Source organism: Talpa europaea (assembly GCF_964194135.1).
Source record: "Talpa europaea genome assembly, chromosome: 10".
In the NCBI taxonomy this organism is placed as follows: Eukaryota; Metazoa; Chordata; class Mammalia; order Eulipotyphla; family Talpidae; genus Talpa; species Talpa europaea.
This window is the reverse complement of record NC_140077.1, coordinates 75,936,303-75,956,844: the sequence shown is the minus strand read 5'-3', so window position 1 is coordinate 75,956,844 and position 20,542 is coordinate 75,936,303. Positions and strand designations below refer to the sequence as shown.

The 20,542-nt window shown below is 43.2% G+C and overlaps 1 protein-coding gene across 7 annotated transcripts in view; it reads left to right on the top strand.

Annotated features, from left to right (window-relative positions):
* NAV1 (neuron navigator 1) overlaps positions 1-20,542 on the top strand; it is a gene marked incomplete at both ends in the record, with an annotated part of 168,655 nt that overhangs the window by 119,852 nt on the left and 28,261 nt on the right. For all 7 annotated transcript variants that reach the window (XM_084244935.1, XM_084244934.1, XM_084244933.1 and 4 more), the window contains 2 exons: positions 19,492-19,630; positions 20,078-20,375. In XM_084244935.1, the coding sequence (XP_084101061.1) occupies positions 19,492-19,630; positions 20,078-20,375 (437 nt within the window). The remainder of the gene's footprint in view (positions 1-19,491; positions 19,631-20,077; positions 20,376-20,542) is intronic.

Genomic DNA, 20,542 nt, shown 5'->3' with positions numbered 1-20,542 from the left:
AGTTCTTGGTTTTGTTTTGTTTTTTTAAAGATTTATTTATGCATACAAGAGCTGGGGTACAGGCCAGAGATGCAGGGGGTGAGAGGATTCACCAAAGACAGAGTGGGGTACAGAACAGGCAGATTGACTGAAATACACTGCTGAGGGGAGTAGTGGGTGAGTCAGGAGAGGTCTGCCTCGCCATGTGGGTTGCTCCCTGGCTGGCCAGGGATCGAACTCATGCTGCAGAGGGTGTGGATTGCTTCATAGTGCGGTGCTTAACCCCTTACACCACCAGGGAGGCCCCCACCCCAGTTCTTGTATGCATAAATAAATAGATCTTTTTTTAAAAATGCCTTTCACCAGCGAGCACTGTAGACACCCTGGGTTTCCAGGGCATTAGGTAGTAGAGAAACTGCTTTGGTTTGAGGCAGGTTTATAGACAGATCACAGTTGAATGAGCTGTGTAACTGTGGCTCCACAGACTGCAGGGGTACTTTCCCTGCACATCAACATTTCTGATAGTGGTTAGCAGGATGCAGCCGTCCTGTGTATTCATTGGTGCCAATTGGTTGTCTTCTCCTAAACTATCTGAGGCTGTCTTCTAGAAAGCCATGACTTGCCTCTGGTTAAGTGCAGTACGTTGCTGCATGTTTGTCCAGCAATGTAGAGGTTATGTCAGCTCTTTTGACTGGGTGGAATAAGTAATAGTTCGTGTTGAATTTGATCCCAGCTTGCCTGCTGATTAAGTGAACAGCAACTTTCCACAAAGTAGTCTCGGACGTCTGCATAGATTGCTTTGCTGCCGTAGACATCTTTAGAGTTGAATCCACACACATTAAGAATTGTTTAGGAACAAAGTATGCCCTTAAATTCTCCTGCCTTCCCATGATTTTTGTTTTAATAGTAAATCAGGACACCCATGGAGGCTTTGAATAAGCACCCTCACTAACAAATTAATAAGCCTTCCCAGTAACACACTAACACGCCTTTATGCCTCAGGTTCTAATTCTTTGTGGATAAGCAGAAGGAGAAAATTCTATCACCCTGTACTCCTACCCCTATGACTGCTGCCATCATATGTGACTGAAATTTTTAGTTTGGGATTTAAATGAGGGTGGGGCAGAAGTTACGAGAATGAAGAAATCTAGCCAAAGTCAACTGAGGTCAAAACTTCAAAGTGATCCAACTAGGCTACATTAGACATTTCTATAACCTAGGAAACAGCTCTGCTATTTATGACTGACCTATCTGGAGTACTTCTTTCCCTTTATATTTCTTGAAGGGACAACTATTTTTGCATGATCCTGCATTTGACTTGTATTCGAGTAATCTTCATCCAAGGTTGGTGACTGAATTTCCCTCTAGAAAGCTCAACTGGGTATGAATTGCTAGAGATGTGTTTGGGGACTGTTTGGGTTGTTCCTCATTATTTTTGAAATGAAAAACATGTAAGAGTGATTGGTGCATCATTGGATTCCGATGACATTCCCATGTGGTTCAGCCAGATGGTGTGTGCGCAGCAGACAGGAGGAATTAGGGTTCAGCACCTTTTTCTTTAGGTTTTAAGATTTGGACTTTGTGTCTGTTTCTGTTTTGCTGACTTCCCTTTGAAATGTTCCTTGTTTTGTTTTTCTTTGGTGGATTGAATATGGACAACATTGGGGTAATTCTGGGTCGAATGCTAGGGTGGTGTATTAGTCCTTGATTTTGAGCCAGGATTTTGACTGAATAAGGATGCTCAGTGAATAGATTAAAAAAATGTGGGGTGGGGGGAATCTCCTCACTTTATGTGGCAACATTAAGGAAGGGATTATAAAGTAGACTTTAAAAGAATAAAGTAATAGAGAAAAAAGGTGATAATGGAAGGCCAGGGATTTTGGAGTGAGAAGATCTAATGTGATACAAAGAAGTCAAAAAAGGGAGAGTGGTGTGTTCAAAGGGAACGCCTGGCAGTTGATTTGGTTTGTGGTGGAAGCCTCATTCCAAGAAGAGAAAGTAGCTTACAGGCGAGAGGTGTTTATTGCCAGCTCAGCATTTCACACCGGCAGCCTGGCCCAAATCCTCTGGGGCTGCCAGAAACTGCAGAGAGTTGTACAGATTCTTGAGCCTAGTAGTATGAATCTGGGATCCCTGTCCCATCCCACCTTTTTGGATATTCACCATGATTTGAGATCTGCCGAGGGAAGGCAGCTCGTTGATACCAAAGCCTTGTTGCCATGATCATAACAGTAATAGAGACAGGACACGTGCCTCTGTATGTCTCCTTCCAAGCCTTGTGGGACAGGGTTTGTGTGTCTAACCGAAAAGAGCTTTTGCTTCTGTCACCTCTGCATAAATCGTTCTACAGGCCGCATATAAGCTTGAATCCCATCCTACTCTAAGGCATTGTCTAATTGCAATGAGAGATTGGCAGTGGGGTGCAGGAATACTGGGGCTTCTTTCCTTCTTTCCTTTTTCTCCACACCCTCCTCCCCACCTCCAGAACCCCCCCCCTTTTTTTCCTGAGTCAGAACTGAGCCAACAGTGTTGCTGGTAGAAAAATCTTGTTTGGACTTGTAAAGGAGCAGGTTAGATCAGAAGGGCACTAAAATGGAATAAATGTAGACATCCAGCAGCCATTCTTCATCCAAAGTTGCTTTTGGTCCCAGACTTGTCAGTTCAAAGATTGTCCTTTACTTTTTTCTTTTTGTTTTTAGAGGGTTGTTTTGTTAGTTGGGTTTTGTTGTTGTTGTTGTTGTTGTTTGTCAAGCCTGATGGTCAGTAAACTTTGGGTTCTGGGCCAAAACCAAGCCACTGCCTGCTTTTGTCTAGCCCACAAGCTTGCATTTTTATATGCTTGAGTGGGGAGAATATCGAGAGATAAAGAATATTTTGTGACAATGGAAATTATGTGAAATTCAGATTTCATTGTCCATAAATGAAGTTATCTTGGAACACAGCTGCTTCATTTGTTTGCAGATTGTCTATGCTGTTTTCCTGCCACAATAGCAGAGTTGAGTAGTTGTTACAGAGACTGTGATGGCCCTCAAGGTCTGAAATATTTACTCTATGCTGTTTCAGAAAAAAAATATGTGAGCTCCTGCTCCAGGCATTTAACCTGAACCTTTCCCACATTTTGGAGTACTAAAGATTGTCTCTCAATTCCTTATTGGTTTAAAGAAAATACAGGCCTGCAAACACTGCTGTGTCATTTCCTTTCGATTAGCCAGGGATTTTGGAATTGTGCAAGACTCCATCTCAGGGCGCATGGGTGAGAAATAGGGAGGAAGTAAGAAGTAGCTCATAAATTTTAAATTAAATATCCCTTTCATCCCTTTCCAAAAATCCATAAAATGGGACATCAATGTTGGTTTTAGAAAAAGAAAGAAATATTAGCTGTGACTAGTACCCCACTGAGTATTTTCAGAGCCTCCTTGGGATCCTCTTTGATAAAAACATGGAAACTCAAATTAAGGCCACTTCTATAAAATGACACCTTAAGTGTGTGATTTTTTTGTTGTCAAATTTTTTTCTTGCCCAAGAATCAAAATTATTTTCCCTATGTCCAACTTTCCAAACATTTTGGTGAGTGGATATTGACTGCGTGGTGTTTTTACTTGGGGAAACTGAGGCAGAGACAAGGAAACAAATTTGACTCTCGTGAATGTCCAGTCACCTTTTACTCTTTGAAAGATTTAAATTTCCTCATTTGGAAACATGTAAACAAGAAAGGAAGGTGCCTGTGTCTTCATCCCTCCCCCTGTGAACGAAGTAGGAGAGGGGAAAGGTTTGGGGCAGGCAAAGAGGGAAATCTCTGAAACTAGAGAAAACTCAAACAAATTGTGGCCAGCCGAGTCAGCATTCCTCACCCACAGTTGGTCCTAATTAGGGAGACTCCCGTTAAACAGCTCAACTTTCTGCTCCTTTTTTCATTGTTCTGGCCCTGCCAGCTGACATGGCAAAGCTTTAACCCACACCTCGGAAACAGTCTCTCATGCCTTCCCTTTATATTCTCACTTCTGTGTCTCTTGCCCGCCACCCTGCAATTACCCTTTCCCACATTAAGATCCCAATAAAAATATATGGATACCTCTAATCCAGTTGCATCCATTTGGTTCCACAAAGTGCTATACAAGCTGTTTGCAGGCCCAAAAATATGCGCATCGTGTCATCAGAGGAGCACGCGTCAAACCTGGGTTCGTCATAAAAATAGGGCACCCCTCCAGGCTTACTGGCTGCCAGGTCCAAGCAGCAGTGGGGATTCCTCCCACTTTCCTTGCCCCCGTGATTTTCCTCAGTCTCACTTCCACTGTGCCTGGTGGCTCTGGGGGCTTTATTTCAGCTGTAGTGCTCTGTGGCATCAGGGTCAAAAGCTGCATGTTAGTAAATCTCTGAACTGAAAATGAGCTTGACCCAGGGGAGGGGGTCAGCGTCCAGTGTGGCTGAGGAGGGTATTAGCTGGAAAGAAAGGATCTGCTCATCTTCATCACTGCCTTGTTATATTAGTATGCTCTGGCTGCTTAACAAAATACCAAAGGCTGGGTGGCTTAAACAACAGCAAGCTATTTTCTCACGGTTCTGGAGGCTAGAATTCCAAGAACAAGGTGCTGTCAGGGTTGTTTCTAGTCAGAGCGCTCCTCCTGGCGAGCAGACAGCGCCTCTCTCTGTCCTCATGTGACCTATCCTCTGCGCTTTCACCCTGAAAGAGCCCTCTCATAAGGATATTGCTCCCATCGGATTAAGGCCCCACCCTTATAAACTCATTTAATCTGTACCTTCCTAAAGGCCCTGTCTCCAAACACAGCCCTTGAGGGTTATGGCTTCAACATGCAGATTTGGTGGTTGTTGGGGTGGGGAGGTGGGAGGATGGACACACAATTTAGTCTATAAGAATGGTCTAAATTTAAGAAACTCTCTAAACCTTTGGGCAAAAATTAAATGCTAGAATCAAGAAGGCAATGCTGGAAGCAGGGTATTATGAAGCAAGATTTAAAGATTAAAAGATTTTTTTCTCCCTCTTACTGTTAGATACATTTGAGAATCTAAGAGTAAGATCAGAGACCAGGAAATTGCACATATGTACAAAGCTTTGTGCATCCAGTTCTCTGAACCAATTAAATACTCCAGCCTGGTAGGTTAATTCTCTCTCTTTGGTGCCTGGTGAGATGGTATCTATACAGATTGAGGCCCTGGGTGTGACACAAGAATGTGTGACTTTATTTTGATTGAGTGGCGTTCTGCCTGGGACTGGGCCTGAGGTCCTACTCTCACCCCAAAAATAAGACCTCAGGGTGAAAGTTACGTTGAAATGGACAAACTGTTTCCTCAATAAGAGAGAGTTGAGGTGAGCTAATTGGGACATAGCAGACCCATTTTTTCTCACTTTTCTATTACATCAAGCATCATTAGCAGCAAGACTGGAAGACCTCTCTCGGTGGTAGGTGTTTTATATTCTGGTAGTATAGTGGCCCTGTGTTTATTACACTCACCCTTCCCTGGATGCCATAGGGAACTTGGGCAGTCACTGTAAAAATTATGAGCTGAGTGGTTTAAAAGCAAAAGGCAACAGTGGAAATCTGTGACTTTAGAGTTTAACAGAATGACCAGAAAACAGTAGGGCATTGGGACCTAATTTTCTTGACTTGACTTAAGCTGGGTTTGATCTTCAGAAAATATTTTCAGATTTTGTGGTATTCACCTTTGTGATCTCCCCAGTTGGGTCTGAGTAGGAATTCATCACCTAGATGTTGCAACAGAACATCCTAAAATGATAAGCTCCAAAACTGTAGGGACTGTTTTCTCTGATTTCTTCAATGGAGCTAATAGTACTCTGTGATCAGTCTGTGGCGATTAAATCTGTATTTTTTGGGCCCCTGGCCCATAGTCTATTCACAGAATTATACTCAGTATTTGACATTTGAACAAATTGGTCAGATCTGTTATTCATTCTGGAGTTTAAAGTGTCTTTAACAGGGCCTCCCTGGTGGCGCAAGGTGTTAAGACGCAACCTATGATGCTAACCGCAGCCACTGCAGCACGAGTTTGATCCCTGGCCAGGGAGCTACCCACATGGCACAGCAGACCTCTCTTGACTCCCCCGCTGCTCTGCTCAGCAGTGTATCTCATTGGATCTGCCTGTTCTGCTCCCCACTCTGTCTCTGGTAAATCCTCTCACCCCTGCACCTCTGGCCTATACCCCAGTTCTTATATGCATGAATGGGTGGGTCTTTTAAAAAAAAAAAAAAGTATCTTTAACAAGTTAGAGTAGGATAGGAGTATGAGCTAACTGCCCAACCATGGAGGGGGCCAAATAAATTTCTCTAATTGTACATATCCTCCAGTTTCAAGGACTCTAGCTTCTTTCTTTCTCTCTCTCTCTCTCTCTCTCTCTCTTCTTTTCTTTTCTTTCTTTCTTGTCTTTCTTTCTTTCTCTCTTTCTCTCTTTCTTTCTTTCTTCTTTTCTTTTCTTTCTTTGTAGAAGAACTATGGTGTAGGTCAGAGGAGCAGGGAGTGAGAGGATTCACCAGAGACAGAGTGGGGAGCAGAATAGGCAGCAGTGGGTGAGACAGGAGATGTCTGCTGTGCCATGTGGGTCAGCTCCTGGCCGGGCATTGAACTCAGGCCATGGCATTGATAGTGCTGAGACTTAACCCCTATGCCATCAGGGAGGCCCCACCCCCTTGTTCTTCTTTTGTAGCCATGTCATTTAGAGTCCCTTCTTGGTGATCTGTACCCTTCATTAAGACTTGACAAACCCTTAGCTAAAATAATTTACATTGGCTTCTCTGTTCTATCTCTTCTTCTAAACCTCTTGTTCTGTGCCAGTCATCCTTTCCTCCCATTGCCTAGCCTTGTTGGCCAGATCAAGCCACCTTGCTGCGGTCGGTCTCTGCCAAACCACAAACATATAACAAAGTCTACACTCCCCGTTGCTCTTGGAACACTCTCAGGCCACGTGTTGGTGGGGAGCGGAGAGGTTCTTGATTTGAGAACCCTGAGTAGAATGTTGGTTTCTCTACAAGGCTCTGATTCATTTTCAAAACTGAACATCACAAAATTGCCCAATTACATTGTGACCCTTCAATTATTATTTTCTTTTAATCACTTAAACTCTTGAACCTTTGAATGCTCTGTGAGAACCATGGCTACTTATTTTATGTGTGTACCAACAATTCTGCCACATTCGGTGCCACAAAGAGAAGGACCATAGCTTTTTCAGGTCATGGACCAAATGTAAGCACTGTCACAGCTAATGAACTCCAGCTCTTCAAGCTAACAATTCATTGATCAAGTTTCCTGTTCAAGAAGCACTCTTCAACCATGTATGTCAACTTTAATTTTCTAGTCAGTACGTTTGTAAAAGCAAAACAGATGAACTTAATTACAGTGTTTTATTTAATCAAATATATCTAAATTATTATCATTCTAATACGTGATATCAAATGATTAATAAGATATATTACATTTTTCATGGTAAGTCTTTAAAATCTTATGGCCCATCTCAATTTGGACTAGCAACATTTCAAGTACTCAGTAGTTACATAGGACTAGTCACATATCACCCAGCCCTAGGTGGTTATCACCTTGTTGTTGGTTTTTATTTATTTATGCATACAAGAACTGGGGTGTAGGCCAGAGGTGTGGGGGTGGTGGTGAGAGGATTCACCAGAGACAGCGTGGGGAACAGAACAGGTGGATTGACTGAAATACACTGCTGAGGGGAGCAGCGGACAAGACAGGAGAGGTCTGCTGTGCCATGTGGGCCACCTCCCCGGTCGGGGATCGAACTCTTGCTGCAGTGGCTGCGGATAGCTTCATAGTGCTGCGGTCTTAGCACTTTGTGCCACCAGGGAGACCCAAGTTATCACCTTGTTAACAGATGGAAGCACAGACACTATGCAGAGGTGGGCAAGCTATCAACTGAGTGGCTCTCCTCCATGAATGAGCCTGAAGAAAGTATTAAAGACAGGGAGGAATGGGAACTCTCTGAAACTGGATGGAGGAGAGTCCAGACCACGTTCCTTTGTTCAGATGTATCCTCCTAGGTGTAGGTCAGGACAGGCTGTTATTTCTGCTATTTGCAAAACTCAGTTTTTTCCTAGTAAGAGTTTAGAATCCCCCTACCACACTTTCATAACAAGCCAGACAAAAACATAGGCAAACATGAAATAAATAGATTTGATGTTGAACCATATGAAAGTACCCATGTTTAACCATTTATGACTTACAAAATTGGATATTTCAAATGGCATTACATTTCACCCTAGATGGCAAGACTGTTCTGGTATCGAACAAGGAAAGTACTATCTAAGCTGGTGGAGTTCCAAGGAAGCTGTGAAAATTTTCAAACTAGAGCAAGTTTCAGGAGTGCATCTGGCTAGTTGTGTACCCTTTAAAGTCAGCCCAGGCTGTTTCTAGCAATAAGGGTAGCCTCCTAACCAAGAGGACAGATTGGTTTCGAATTTCTTTATATATTTAATTCTAACTCTGCCTGGTCCTCAACCAAGCTTTATGCCTTCTTTCCCCTGGCCCCTTTAAGTACCCAGAGTAATTTGAATACCAGGGGTACATGTGAAATACCCCTGACTGCAGAACCATTCATTGACAGCATTATCTAAACCATTTGCATTCTCAAATGTTCCTTTTATTTTGATCCATCAACACTGCAGGCCATGGGGAACCTCAAGCCAGGCTTATCACATTTGCCAGCCCCCACCCCTCATGGCTGTCAGGATGTTCTCAGTCCCTGGGTCTAATTCAGACTTTGTCTCATCATCAGTCACTGCTGCCTGTTCATCTGCCTGACCTAGGTCACCACCCATCAGCCCTTGCAAGTGAGACAACACACAGGGTTGTGGCTATTGGTGAAGCTTTCCCTGCCCCCCTATGTGATATTTGTGTGTATAAAGAACACAGACCCCTTCGTTGGTACAATAATAGGGGCTGAAGAGCTTCCTGGTCTGACTCTTACTTCTTTTCAAGTAATTTGCGAATTTATTTCCCACAAGTTGGGTGCCCTGTGTGATTCAACATCTCCCCACTACCTTAGAGTCTCTTTCCAATTTAGATGGTAAGAATTGTTACTCTGTTTCCTAGGTAGAGGAGCAGGAAGTCCTGGGTATCTGCTGGGGATGTGATATTAGGCTCCCAATTTCATAAACTACCGGGATTAAAAAAATAATTCCAAAAGATTTAAAAAAAAAAACAACAAAATCCAGCTCTTATACCCAACCTGTTGTATTGCACATATGTCTCTACTCTCCAAGGAGAAAATAGTTTTATATACAGAACTTGTATCCATGAAGTGGGAAATATTCAGAAATTTGGTAACTGATTCACCAGGCATAGATATTCCAGACAAAAGGAGAACTGACTTAGTGTTCCGGTCTGATTTGTGAGAACAAGGCTCTGCTAGAGATGCAGTAAGGGTTTTTTCCCTATTCTGTCACAAGCTAGTCCACCCTTCCCGCTAGCTAGCCCACACCCCGGACCCTCTGGCTGCCTGCAGGCTCCCTTGGCCATTCAAGTTCCATGAAATGACTGGACCTGAAATGTGGGGAACAGACTGTGTGAGAGGATTCTGGGAGGGGTGGCCTGGCCTAGCCAAGAGCTACGTTAGTGTTGGTGCTTTTCCCAGAGGGGAGGAGAGTTCTCTGCCCCGTGCTTTGCCATGTGTCAGCAGAGACAAAGAGAGCAGTGTTGATTTGATGTGGCCTTCTCACAGTCCTTCTTTTCTTCTTGTAGAGGAGATGGGGTGCACCAGAGTATCCCTGAACTATGGTATCAGCGGTAGTAAGTAAGCAAGGGAACAAGAGGAGGAGCCAGTTGCCTTTCTTGCAGCTGTCTAGATGGAGGGGTTAGTGAATCAGTACTCCAGGGCCCAGCCTGTGGAAAGGAATGGAATAGTGTCACAGGGCACTGTCACTCCTACCCTAACAACAGGAATCAGCTGAGTAAGCAACAAATGTAACTTAGAAAAGGAAAAGTTAGAAGTCTAAGAATGTGTAGTATTCTAATTAAAATAAGTTCCAGAAAGGGACAAGCCCTTCGTAGGAAAGAAAGAATGCATGACTGTTTTCATCCTAGGGGTATGGCAGGAGAAGGAGTAGGCTTACCATAGATGATGATGAAGACAAAATAGCTGAACTTCATACAGACTTTTGAAGGCTACATGTGGGCTGGCTCTAAGGAGACCCAATCACAGAGCAAATATATACCTACCCACCTTTAATTCCTTCCCATGAGGTCTCCTCTAAGTACACAGTGACAATGACCTGATGACTGAGGGTAGTGTAAAGCTAAGAAAGAAAACCACTCGATGTGCACAGAGCAATCAGAAAAATTGGAGAGCAGAGCAGGGGGCCAAAGATAGACCCCTCTAGAGCACAAGGACCCTAAACTTAACAGTGGCAGAGCAGTGCCCCACCAAGAACAAAGAGAACTCTGTGGTGTAAAGCATAGAGAGTGATCTCTGGAGTCTCACCATGCTCACACCCCCAACTGCAAGGACAGTGTTATCCTGCTTTCAAAACATTTGACACCGTTGGTGAACTGACTAAAGTGACAACAAAGCCTGGATGTAGCCCAGATTAATTGATTCAGCGCTCAAACCTAGTAGGCTGACAGAGGAAGGGGCATGTCCTTTTCTTAGTATATGTGTTGCCATTCTTTTATCTACAACATCTAACATCTAATTAAATGTTATAAGAGTCATGAAGAAGCAGGGGAAATAAAACTGAGAGGGAAAAATAGTCAATAGAAACAGACCTACAGATGATCCAGATGTTGAAATTAATAGACAAGGATTATAAAATATTTTTAATGAATATTTTTAATTATCCCACGGAAAAGCTAGGTGAAATTCTTGAATAGATGGGGATTTCAGCAGAGAATTAAAAGTTCTAAAAGAGAATTTTATAAACTCCCACTGAAGCAAAGATCACTTAGAAACAAACTACAAGTCATTCTTTTTTTTTTTTTAAGATTTTATTTATTTATTTATACAAGAACCAGGGTACAGGCCAGATGTCCAGGAGAGTGAGAAGATTCACCAGAGACAGAGCGGGGAACAGAACAGGCAGACTGACAAAATACACTGCTGAGGGGAGCAGCAGGTGAGACAGGAGAAGTCTGCCACGCCATGTGGGACCCCAGGCGGCCAACTGGGATCGAACTGGCGCTGCAGAGGCTGCAGAGAGCTTCACAGTGCTGCGCTCAACCACTTGTGCCAACAGGGAGGCCCCAAACTACAAGTCATTCTTGGAGAACAGATACGTAGAGATTCCAGAATCAACCCCTTCCCTGAATTATGCATAAGCCAGGAATGCAAAGTCCGCAAGTACGTATAAGCCCATTAGATGCAATATAATATATGAGGCCTACAAAGATGTAGACTTAATCCTGACCCTCAAGGAAATCGATTCTAGTGAAGAGATGTATGGACAGAACTACTCAGAGGCAAAATGCTCTAATAGAGGTAAAGCTACGTTTATGGAAACATAAAAGGGAACAAGATTTCTTCTAAAAAGAAAAGGTTTGGAAAGCCTCATAGAAAGCTTGTGTTTGATCCAGGCCTTGAAGAAAAACAAGATTTCAAAATGCAGAGCTAGGGAGAAAAACCCAGGGGGAATAGGTAGAGTTTATGTCCATTGCTCTCAAATCCCTGTGATAATACCACGGCTTTAGAATCTTCAACCTCACACAGGCCATCACAGAGTGATCAGTACTGGCTTTCATGCAGGCCTGTACTTCCAAAAGAGAAATTAGGTGAAATACCAAGTCACCTAGTAGGAGCCCGACTGGTATTGGGAGGTAGAGAAAAGAGGATGAACATTATATTTATCTCCATCCATATATGGCAAAGTCAAATTTTGTTGGAGGATTAAATCACTTCTTTCTCTGAATTCTCTTATGTGTGTTGTCCATACATACAATATGGTCTTCATTTCCTTTATGCATCTTTTTCCACCCTTGGGTTCTGAGCTTGTTTTGGGTGTTCACCCACTTTTGGATGTCTGTACAACTGAAACCACCTTGTAAATATTAGAAACTAATGAATCTTTGCCACCTGAAATTGAATTTAACCCAAAATAGAGTTTATCAGACTTGAATTCAGAGTCTGGCTCCATTGTCTGTGCTCTTAATCATTATGCTATGTCCACGATAGCTCATAGTTCGGTTGGAATGGAGAGCTGTTGAAATTTTATTTTATTATATTATATTAGTTAGAAGGAGCTAAAAAAGGTATTGATAAGTGCCACACTTTGGGATAATTAGGGTTCTGAGTATATTTGGTGAGTGTTGGAAGGAAGGAGAATCCAGAGAGTGGTACAAATAAGCAGTTGTTCACAGGAGTTCAAGTAAGAGGACATTGACCTCACTGGTGGCGGAAGGACTAAGACTCAGCACTGTCACCACTACGGCCTGAGTTCGATCCCCAGCCAGGAAGCTAACCCACACATGGCACACAAGACCTCTCCTGTCTCACCCGCTGCTCCCCTCAGCAATGTATTTTAGTCAATCTGCCTGTTCTGCTCCCCACTCTGTCTCTACTGAATCCTCTCACAACCCACACCCCACCCCCGCCAGAACCTCTGGTCTACACCCTAGTTCTTTTATGCAAAAAAATAAAATTACCGGTAAAAAATATCCAACCACTTTAAAAAAAATAAGTAAGAGGACAGTCACCCCTGAACCAGAGCAAGCGCCAAAGAGATATAAAGGAAAAGGATAGTGATGTGAGAGACAAGTAATACAGTCACTGGGATGTCTTGATGAAGGGAGTAAGGAAGTAATTGAAGACATATCTAAGTTTTTGAAAGGGTGACAGGAGAAAAAGTGATACTTTAAGTGAAAATAGGAAATGAGAAGTTTAAGATTTGGAGAGAGGATTAAGGGATATGAGGAGATCAGTAAAGGGGAAAAGAAATATCCTGCAGAGAAAATTCTTTAATATACTTCTCTGACCTGTTCTAGCTCTTTGAAATACCCCTCGACAAGAATCACTTTTTATTGTCTTGTTTATATCTGACTTAATCTCTCATATGCCTATTCCAGTCTCATTTCCTCTAAGAGTGGGTGAAAATGAAAAGTGTCATTGTTCTTATAATAACCCACATAGAAATGAAAACTTTCACACCATTTCTTATGCATCAGTTGCCTGTCAGTAATTGTTGTTTGGATTTATAAATAGATTAGATTCGAACAGAATATTAGGGGCTCTGAGTTAGCTAGTTTGTTTTTTAATGCCTAGGGAATCTAGACCTGACTTTTTTTTTTCTCCACCTGAGATCTATGTGAGAAAAGAATTTAAAGACAACTGAAAGAGGGAAAAATGAAGCTTGAAGTGAGCAGAGAGATTCTTTTGCCAAACAGCAGCTGCAGGGCTCTCCAGAACACTCAGCCCTGCCCACCTCTCTGCTTGTTCCTCTTGGTGCCATAGTTAAGCTGCTTTCTTTTTCTTCCTTGCACTTCTGAATGACCAGTCAGTCACTCTGTAGTACTCTGACTTATTAGCTGATAGATTTGCAAACTCTTCCAAAGACTTTCTTTTTTTTTTAAATGTAGTTTGTGTCTTAATACTGAATTCTTTTTTTTTTTTTTTTTTTTATACAAGCAGTGGGTACAGTCAGAAGTGCGGGAGGGTGAGAGAATTCACCAGAGCCAGAGCTGGGAGCAGAGCAGGCAGAAGAACCGAAGCACACTGCTGAGGGGAGCAGCGGGTGGCAGGAATGGTCTGCTCACCTTGTGGGACCCTCCCCCGCTGGCCGGGGATTGAACCGGCGCTGCAGAGGCTGCAGGCAGCTTCGCAACCCAGTGCTCAACCGCTGCGCCACCGGGGAGGCCCTCTTCCAAAGACTTTCTGTCCTTCCACCTTAAACAAGGAGAGCATCCATTCTGCCTCTTTCCCAATGCTCTTGATTCTACCAAAAAAAAAAAAAATGATCTAGATGGTTCCTTTGGCCTCTTCCTGATTTCATGACGGAACTCCAAGGCTAATATCCCCTCTTCTCCATTCCAAAGGCTTGTTTTGGGTGCTCACCCAAAGAGAAAGCTTTGTTCAAAGTCATTTAGGGGCATCTTGCTGCTGGTAAAATCAGTTTACATAATTCACAGCTACCACAAGAGTAAGATACAATAAAGGTGCTTTTTTCTTAAGTCATAAAACCACAAGGACAAAGACTAGAAGGAAGAGGGTGGCCATACAATTTTGGGAAGCTGCAAATCACAATGGCAACTGTGAATTGATTTATTATACTTAAAGCTGAATCCTAAGCCAGCAGTGGAAAAGCTGTGCAGCAACTCTCTTTGTGCCCCAGGACCCGCAAGAAGCTTGGTAATTGATTATATCAATTACCTTTAGTTGTAGAATAGGTGAAACTAAAAACAGAAGCATTGGTTGAAAATGTATGTAAGGAATACTTAGACTCTCAAATCCCCTCTCCACTATTCCCAGAAAGACAACTGCCCTTCCTCTCAAGTCAGCAGTCCGGAAGAGTCATGTCTGGGAAATCCAACCAGCCCAAGAGAAAAAAACCTTAAAAGGAATCAATCCAGTCACATTTCCCTGTACTGAAGCCATAGAGAACAAGTCCTGCCCTATGTATACAGAGCTTCCAAATAACTTGTGGTTGTTGCAGTCTCACGTATGAACAGTCAAGGATCTCAGACATCTGAGAAGGTCTATAATGTGAAAGACTCACCAATATAACAGAAAAAAGCAACTTGGAACCAGTACTCTGTGAAGAGATTGTAAACCTGCTCTCTGAATGAATGAGCAGATGAATGTCTCTGAGAGTTAAGAGATAACATTCTTGAAAAACCATATGCAATATTTTTAAAGCATCCTTGGAAATTAAAAGATATGACAAAGTGAAAAAAGTTAAGACAGACGATAAATGATAAAATTGACACCACTGCCCAAAAAGGGTTAAAATAGACTGCTGGAAACCAAAAAAGATGGTCAGAGTATCAGCTTGAAAAATGTATCATCTGAGTAACAATCTAGAAGAAACAACTGAAAAGTGGAGAGGAGAAAATCATCAAAGAAATAATTTGAGAAAATTTCCAAGATTTGAAAGACATGAGCTTCTTGATTAAAAAGGTCCAATAAGTTGTCCAACTCAACAGATGAAAATTGGCCCTCGCCTTGGCACGTTGTTAATAATATTTCAGAATCCTAGGGAAGTTACTGAAAGTTTCCAGAGAGGAAACAAAGAAATGGGTCACATACTAATAGTAGAAGTTAGAGAGGGAACAATGCCTTTAAATTCTGAAAAGACAGTTATTTTCAGCATAGAGTTCTATGCCAGGCCATATCTCATATGTAAAAATAGAATAAAGACATTTGATATATCAGATCTCACAAAGGTACCTTTCAAGTGTCTGTTGCCAGGAACCTACTGGAAGATGTATTTCACTAAAACAAGAGAGTAAACCAACAAAAAGGAAGACTGTAGTTTCAATCTCAAAGTGACGTAAAGAGAACTTCCAAGATAATGCTGTAGGGTCATAATGTCAGCTACTTTGCAGACTCAGAGAGCAAACAGCTAGAAGACAGAGATCTACATGGTAGTATTCTTGAAGGAAACACAAGAAACTTAATAGTGGTAGTCTTAAAAGTAAAAGCAGGAAGACAAAAGGGGGCATTTTTCTTTTCCTCTTTATGTTTTTATAGGATTCTATATTTCATATAATTTTATATATTTTATATATAAATATATTTTATATATATTACTATAGCATATATTTTCTAATTTTGTTTTTTTTGTTTTTTTGTTTGTTTTTTTTTTAATTTTCTAGAGGCATGTCTTATTTATTTATTTGTTTGTTTGTTTGTTTGTTTGGTTTATACATGCACTGGGTACAGTCAGAAGCGTGGGAGGGTGAGAGAATTCACCAGAGCCAGAGCGGGGAGCAGAGCAGGCAGAAGGACCGAAGTACACTGCTGAGGGGAGCAGTGGGCAGCAGGAGAGGTCTGCGCGCCATGTGGGACCCTCCTCCGGTGGCCGGGGAGCAGCCGGGGATAGAACCAGCATCGCAGTGGCCGCGGGCAGCTTCACAACCCAGCGCTCAACCGCTGCGCCACCGGGGAGGCCCTTTTCTAATTTTTTTTTAATGAAAGAAAATACTCTCTCTCCAATGGAACATCTCCAGTGGAGAAGCTTAACCTTTTTGTAATTGTCACAGGAGCCCATGAAACCAGCAGGGACCAATCTGATTGGAGCTCCTATGGGCACCAATCAGGTTCAAGCTTGCACCAGTGCCAAAGGGGCTCTCGGTGTTCGGTTTTGAAGCCCAACCTTGGTATAGGAGAGGTTGGGCACACTAGTGCAGTTTCAGTTAAGAAGTCCAACCTCAGTATAGGTCAGGTTGGGCACACTGGCACAGTTCGACTGGCACCAATCAAATAGCTGAGATTATAAATGAACCAATCTGATTGGAAGCTCCCATGGCTGCCAATCAACTATAAGGGACCAATCAGGTTTAAAAGGTGGGTACCCTGAAGACTATCTAAGTCAGGCTCCAGCCAGCTTTCAGTCAGATTCGTGCAGCTTTGTGCAGATTCCTTGGATCACTCTCTTGGGAAGAACTTCATTGAGCTATAACACTGATCTCTGCCCTCTGGCACCATACCTTCACAGACCTGACCTCTGACTCTGCCTCTGATATCACCTGCTGAATGACATCACTGGCCCTGTGCTAGTAGGTGTCTCTACAAGAGCTCTTTGCTGTTGGCTTTATCCCCAGCATCTCTAAGAGCTATAACACTGGTCCCGTCCTCTGACTCATCGGGCATCAACCCCTGGTGCTGTTGCTTTGGCACTGACCAGTCCCATGTCCAGTGCTACCTGACCCAACGTTAAGATTGCTATTTCTGACTGCTGGTGCCACCTCTGGAAAGACCTTTGCAGATACCTCCTAGACCTTTGCATATGATCTCTGCTTCAAACCACCGTCTGACCATTGCTAATGCTTCTAGCTCTGCCTCTAACTCTTTCCTCTCTCCCAACTTCTCTCTCTCTCTCTCTCTCTCTCTCTCTCTCTCTCTCTCCCCCCCCCCTTGGTAAATAAACTCTGTTGTTGTTGAACCTTGAGCTGGAGTTGTACCCTGCAATTACAGGTGAGAATCCACCAAATGTGACATTTTGCCTCCCCACCTTTGCACAGTTTAATAGTGACAACAGAATTATCCTTTTGTTTGGAACCTGCAAAGGAATTTTGCTAGGAAATCTTTAAATCCTCTAGCCAACCTCCCCTTGTAATTTTAGGCTTATACTTCCTTGCTGTAGGAAAAGAGTCTATGACTTGGGAGGGATTGTCTTTGGGCAAGGAGGACCTGAACTCTCCCAAGTAGAAAACCCATGCCCTCCCTTTCCTCCACTTCAATATTAGGCTTTCCCTAAATGTGGAACAAAAGCAGGGTTTCTTCTGTATTTGTAAACCACATCATCCTTGGAGCAGAGTTTTCACTGCTCCAAGACCTTGATTATCAATAATTAATCTCAGAAGGTTCGGTACTACAGGCTTCCTCTGTCTTTGACCTAAGTGAATATGCTGTGAATAGTTTGTTTGTTTGCTTGCCAGACATCTAATCTTGACTCAGAAGAGCTGATAGGATCATAAAACCGAATTGATCTTTCCTCCTTGGTATTCTTTCTCTGTAAAATGGGGAACGGGGTGGGGTGAGAATGGGGATAGGATAGCTTAACCCAGGACAAATATGAAATTAAAATGTTTAAAAATGGGGGTAGGGAGTTGGGGAAAGGAGAGGTTAAGTGTTACTTAATAATGACATTATTATTATATTTATTTCATAGAAATAAAATAGAAATCACTAGGGTATTCTTATCCCAGTGTTTTCTTTGTTCTTTCTCAATGCATTTGGATTAATCACTGCAGAGCAACCAAGCCAAATGTCCAAACCACCCACTTCCTATTCCCAGAGCGTGAATTAGGAGGCCAGCTGAAATCCGGGCCAAGCACTTAGATGACTTATATGTCTGATTTTTGTTCCATGATATGAAACTCAAAATAAATCAAAAAGGGAAAATTTTCCAGATGCCAACTAATTCATAAAAAAACATCTTCAGTCTCTGCAGTCCTTGCACACATGAAATCTGCTCAACAGACCTAGTATGAACACAGACGTGAGGCTTTAGGGGGTTGTTCCTCCCCACATGGACACTCGTGTCTCGCTATCTTACTGAAGTTTCTGCGCTCAGTTTTAGGTTCTAAAACTTGAGTGAAAACAGAAGAAGTGTTTAGGGTTCAAAAGTGAGTAATAGAAATGGTGAAAGAGTTGGAAAATGGAAGAAAGTGAAGAAAGATCGACAGAGACAGAACTTAAGCTTAGAAGATAATGTGGGATCAGAAAGGAACGTGTGAGTGTGAGTAGCAAAGACTAGAACGAAAGGAACCTGCTGTCAGTGTCAGAGGGAGTGTCTTTGTTGAGATATTCAGTCAGAATAAACTTTATGACTGAAACTTGTGAGACACGACATGAATGGTCAATACACTGTGGAAGAGCCAAAGCTACGGGTGAGGGTGGCTGGATTTAGTTTACTTGGTACGTAGACCGAGTTCTTTAGATAAGACATGCATACACAGATGTTTAACAATAAACAGTCTCTCCCAGATACTGCAAAGCTGATATTCCCAGCAAGTGCAGGAAAATGAAACCCATTAGCACAAATTGGACACCTCTGCCTGGCTATAGCAGCTTAAACGTTCTTCTTATACCAGAAGAGCAGGAATGCTGTTTAAAAGCAAAACCTCGCCCCAGGATAAGGTGAATTATATAAATGGGCGCAATGAGAAATGACAAGCTCTAAGAGGTTCTAGAAAAGATAAATACTTTCCTGTTCCTTGTTACCAGGTATAAAAAAAAATTAAAGAAGAGAGGGGAAAATACCTGGAGAACACATTTAAAAGTGACAAAAATATAATTCTAAGAATGGAGCCTGTTTATAGAGGAAATGGGTTTGCATAACTAAATTGATCCAAGAATTACCTTGTCTTTACAATATACGTTTCTGCTAAGGAGCTGGAATGTCTCTTGCCAAGTCAAGAAGGTCTTCCTGTTGTGAAAGAACATCACCAAATTACAAGGAGCTACACTTTGCACTACTGGCAAACCCAGCACTAACGCCCGGGCTTTCTCCTTTTGGCCAGTCTGTATACTGGCATGGAGCCATTCCTCCATCAACATGAAAAATTTATCTCTTGCCTTGACTTCTGTTTTTTTTTTTTTTTCTTTTTTTTTTTTTAATTTTATTTTTGTGTGGAAGAACTGAGGTGTAGGCCAGCAGTGCAGGGATGTATGAGTGGATTCACCAGAGACAGAGTGGGGAGCAGAACAGGCAGATCTATTGAAATACACTGCTGAGGGGAGCAGCGGGCAAGACAGGAGAGGTCTGCTGCATCATGTGGGTTAGCTCCCTGGCTAGGGATTGAACTCAGGTGGCAGCAGTGACAGTTCTGAGACTTAACGTGTAGGCCTCCCTTCACCTTTCTCTCTCTGTTTTGCAGCTGGGATGAAAGCAGTTCCATCAGCAGTGGCCTCAGCGATGCCTCAGACAACCTCAGCTCGGAAGAGTTCAATGCCAGCTCCTCTCTCAACTCCCTCCCAACGACACCCACTGCTTCTCGCAGGAACTCCACCATAGTGGTATGTGCATTTGCAAGCCTGGAGGCCACCAGCTCAGGATATACCACCGGGCTAGCCGGGCGATGCCTGGGTGTGTTTACATACACACCCTCCCACTCCAGACCATGCTCATATGCCTCTGGCCAAGTCCTTTTAGAGCTTGGGGTGGGGGTTGGGGGGGAAACTGAGGCTACCAAGCAGAGGCCTAAGGCATTCACTATTTTCATAGTGAGCAGTGCCAGTTTTCGTGCCTCACCAAATACACAGAAGAGTGTACGTGCAGTGACAGCTGTAAGCTCTGTCCCACAGAGGCCTGTCCTGCCTTCTCTCTGCACCTGACCAGGGACATCCCGGATGACTTGATACTCTGGGATGAGCAGGGCCACTCAGCAACCAAGTAAATCTCCGCCCTCGTCCCCCCCTCCTCAAGTGAGTGTCTCACTCTGCTTTCACTCTCCCCCTCTTCAGCTCCGCACAGACTCAGAGAAGCGCTCGCTGGCAGAAAGTGGGCTGAGCTGGTTTAGTGAATCAGAGGAGAAGGCCCCCAAAAAACTGGAGTACGACAGCGGAAGCCTGAAGATGGAACCCGGGACTTCTAAGTGGCGCAGAGAGCGGCCTGAGAGCTGTGATGATTCATCCAAGGTCGGGGAACTGAAAAAGCCTGTCAGCCTGGGGCACCCCGGTTCCCTGAAGAAGGGCAAGACCCCACCTGTGGCCGTCACTTCCCCCATCACTCACACAGCCCAGAGTGCCCTCAAGGTGGCAGGTAAGCCTGGAATAAAGGAACAGAAAAGGCAAAGACCTGTCTCTGTAGCTGCTGCTGGTCCCTAGCCCGGGGGAATGCTAGCACACACCTTCACAGGTGCTACCTGGTCTGCTTTCACAGTGGCCCTGGGGGTAGGGAAGATGAGTCTACTACCTCCATTTTGCAAA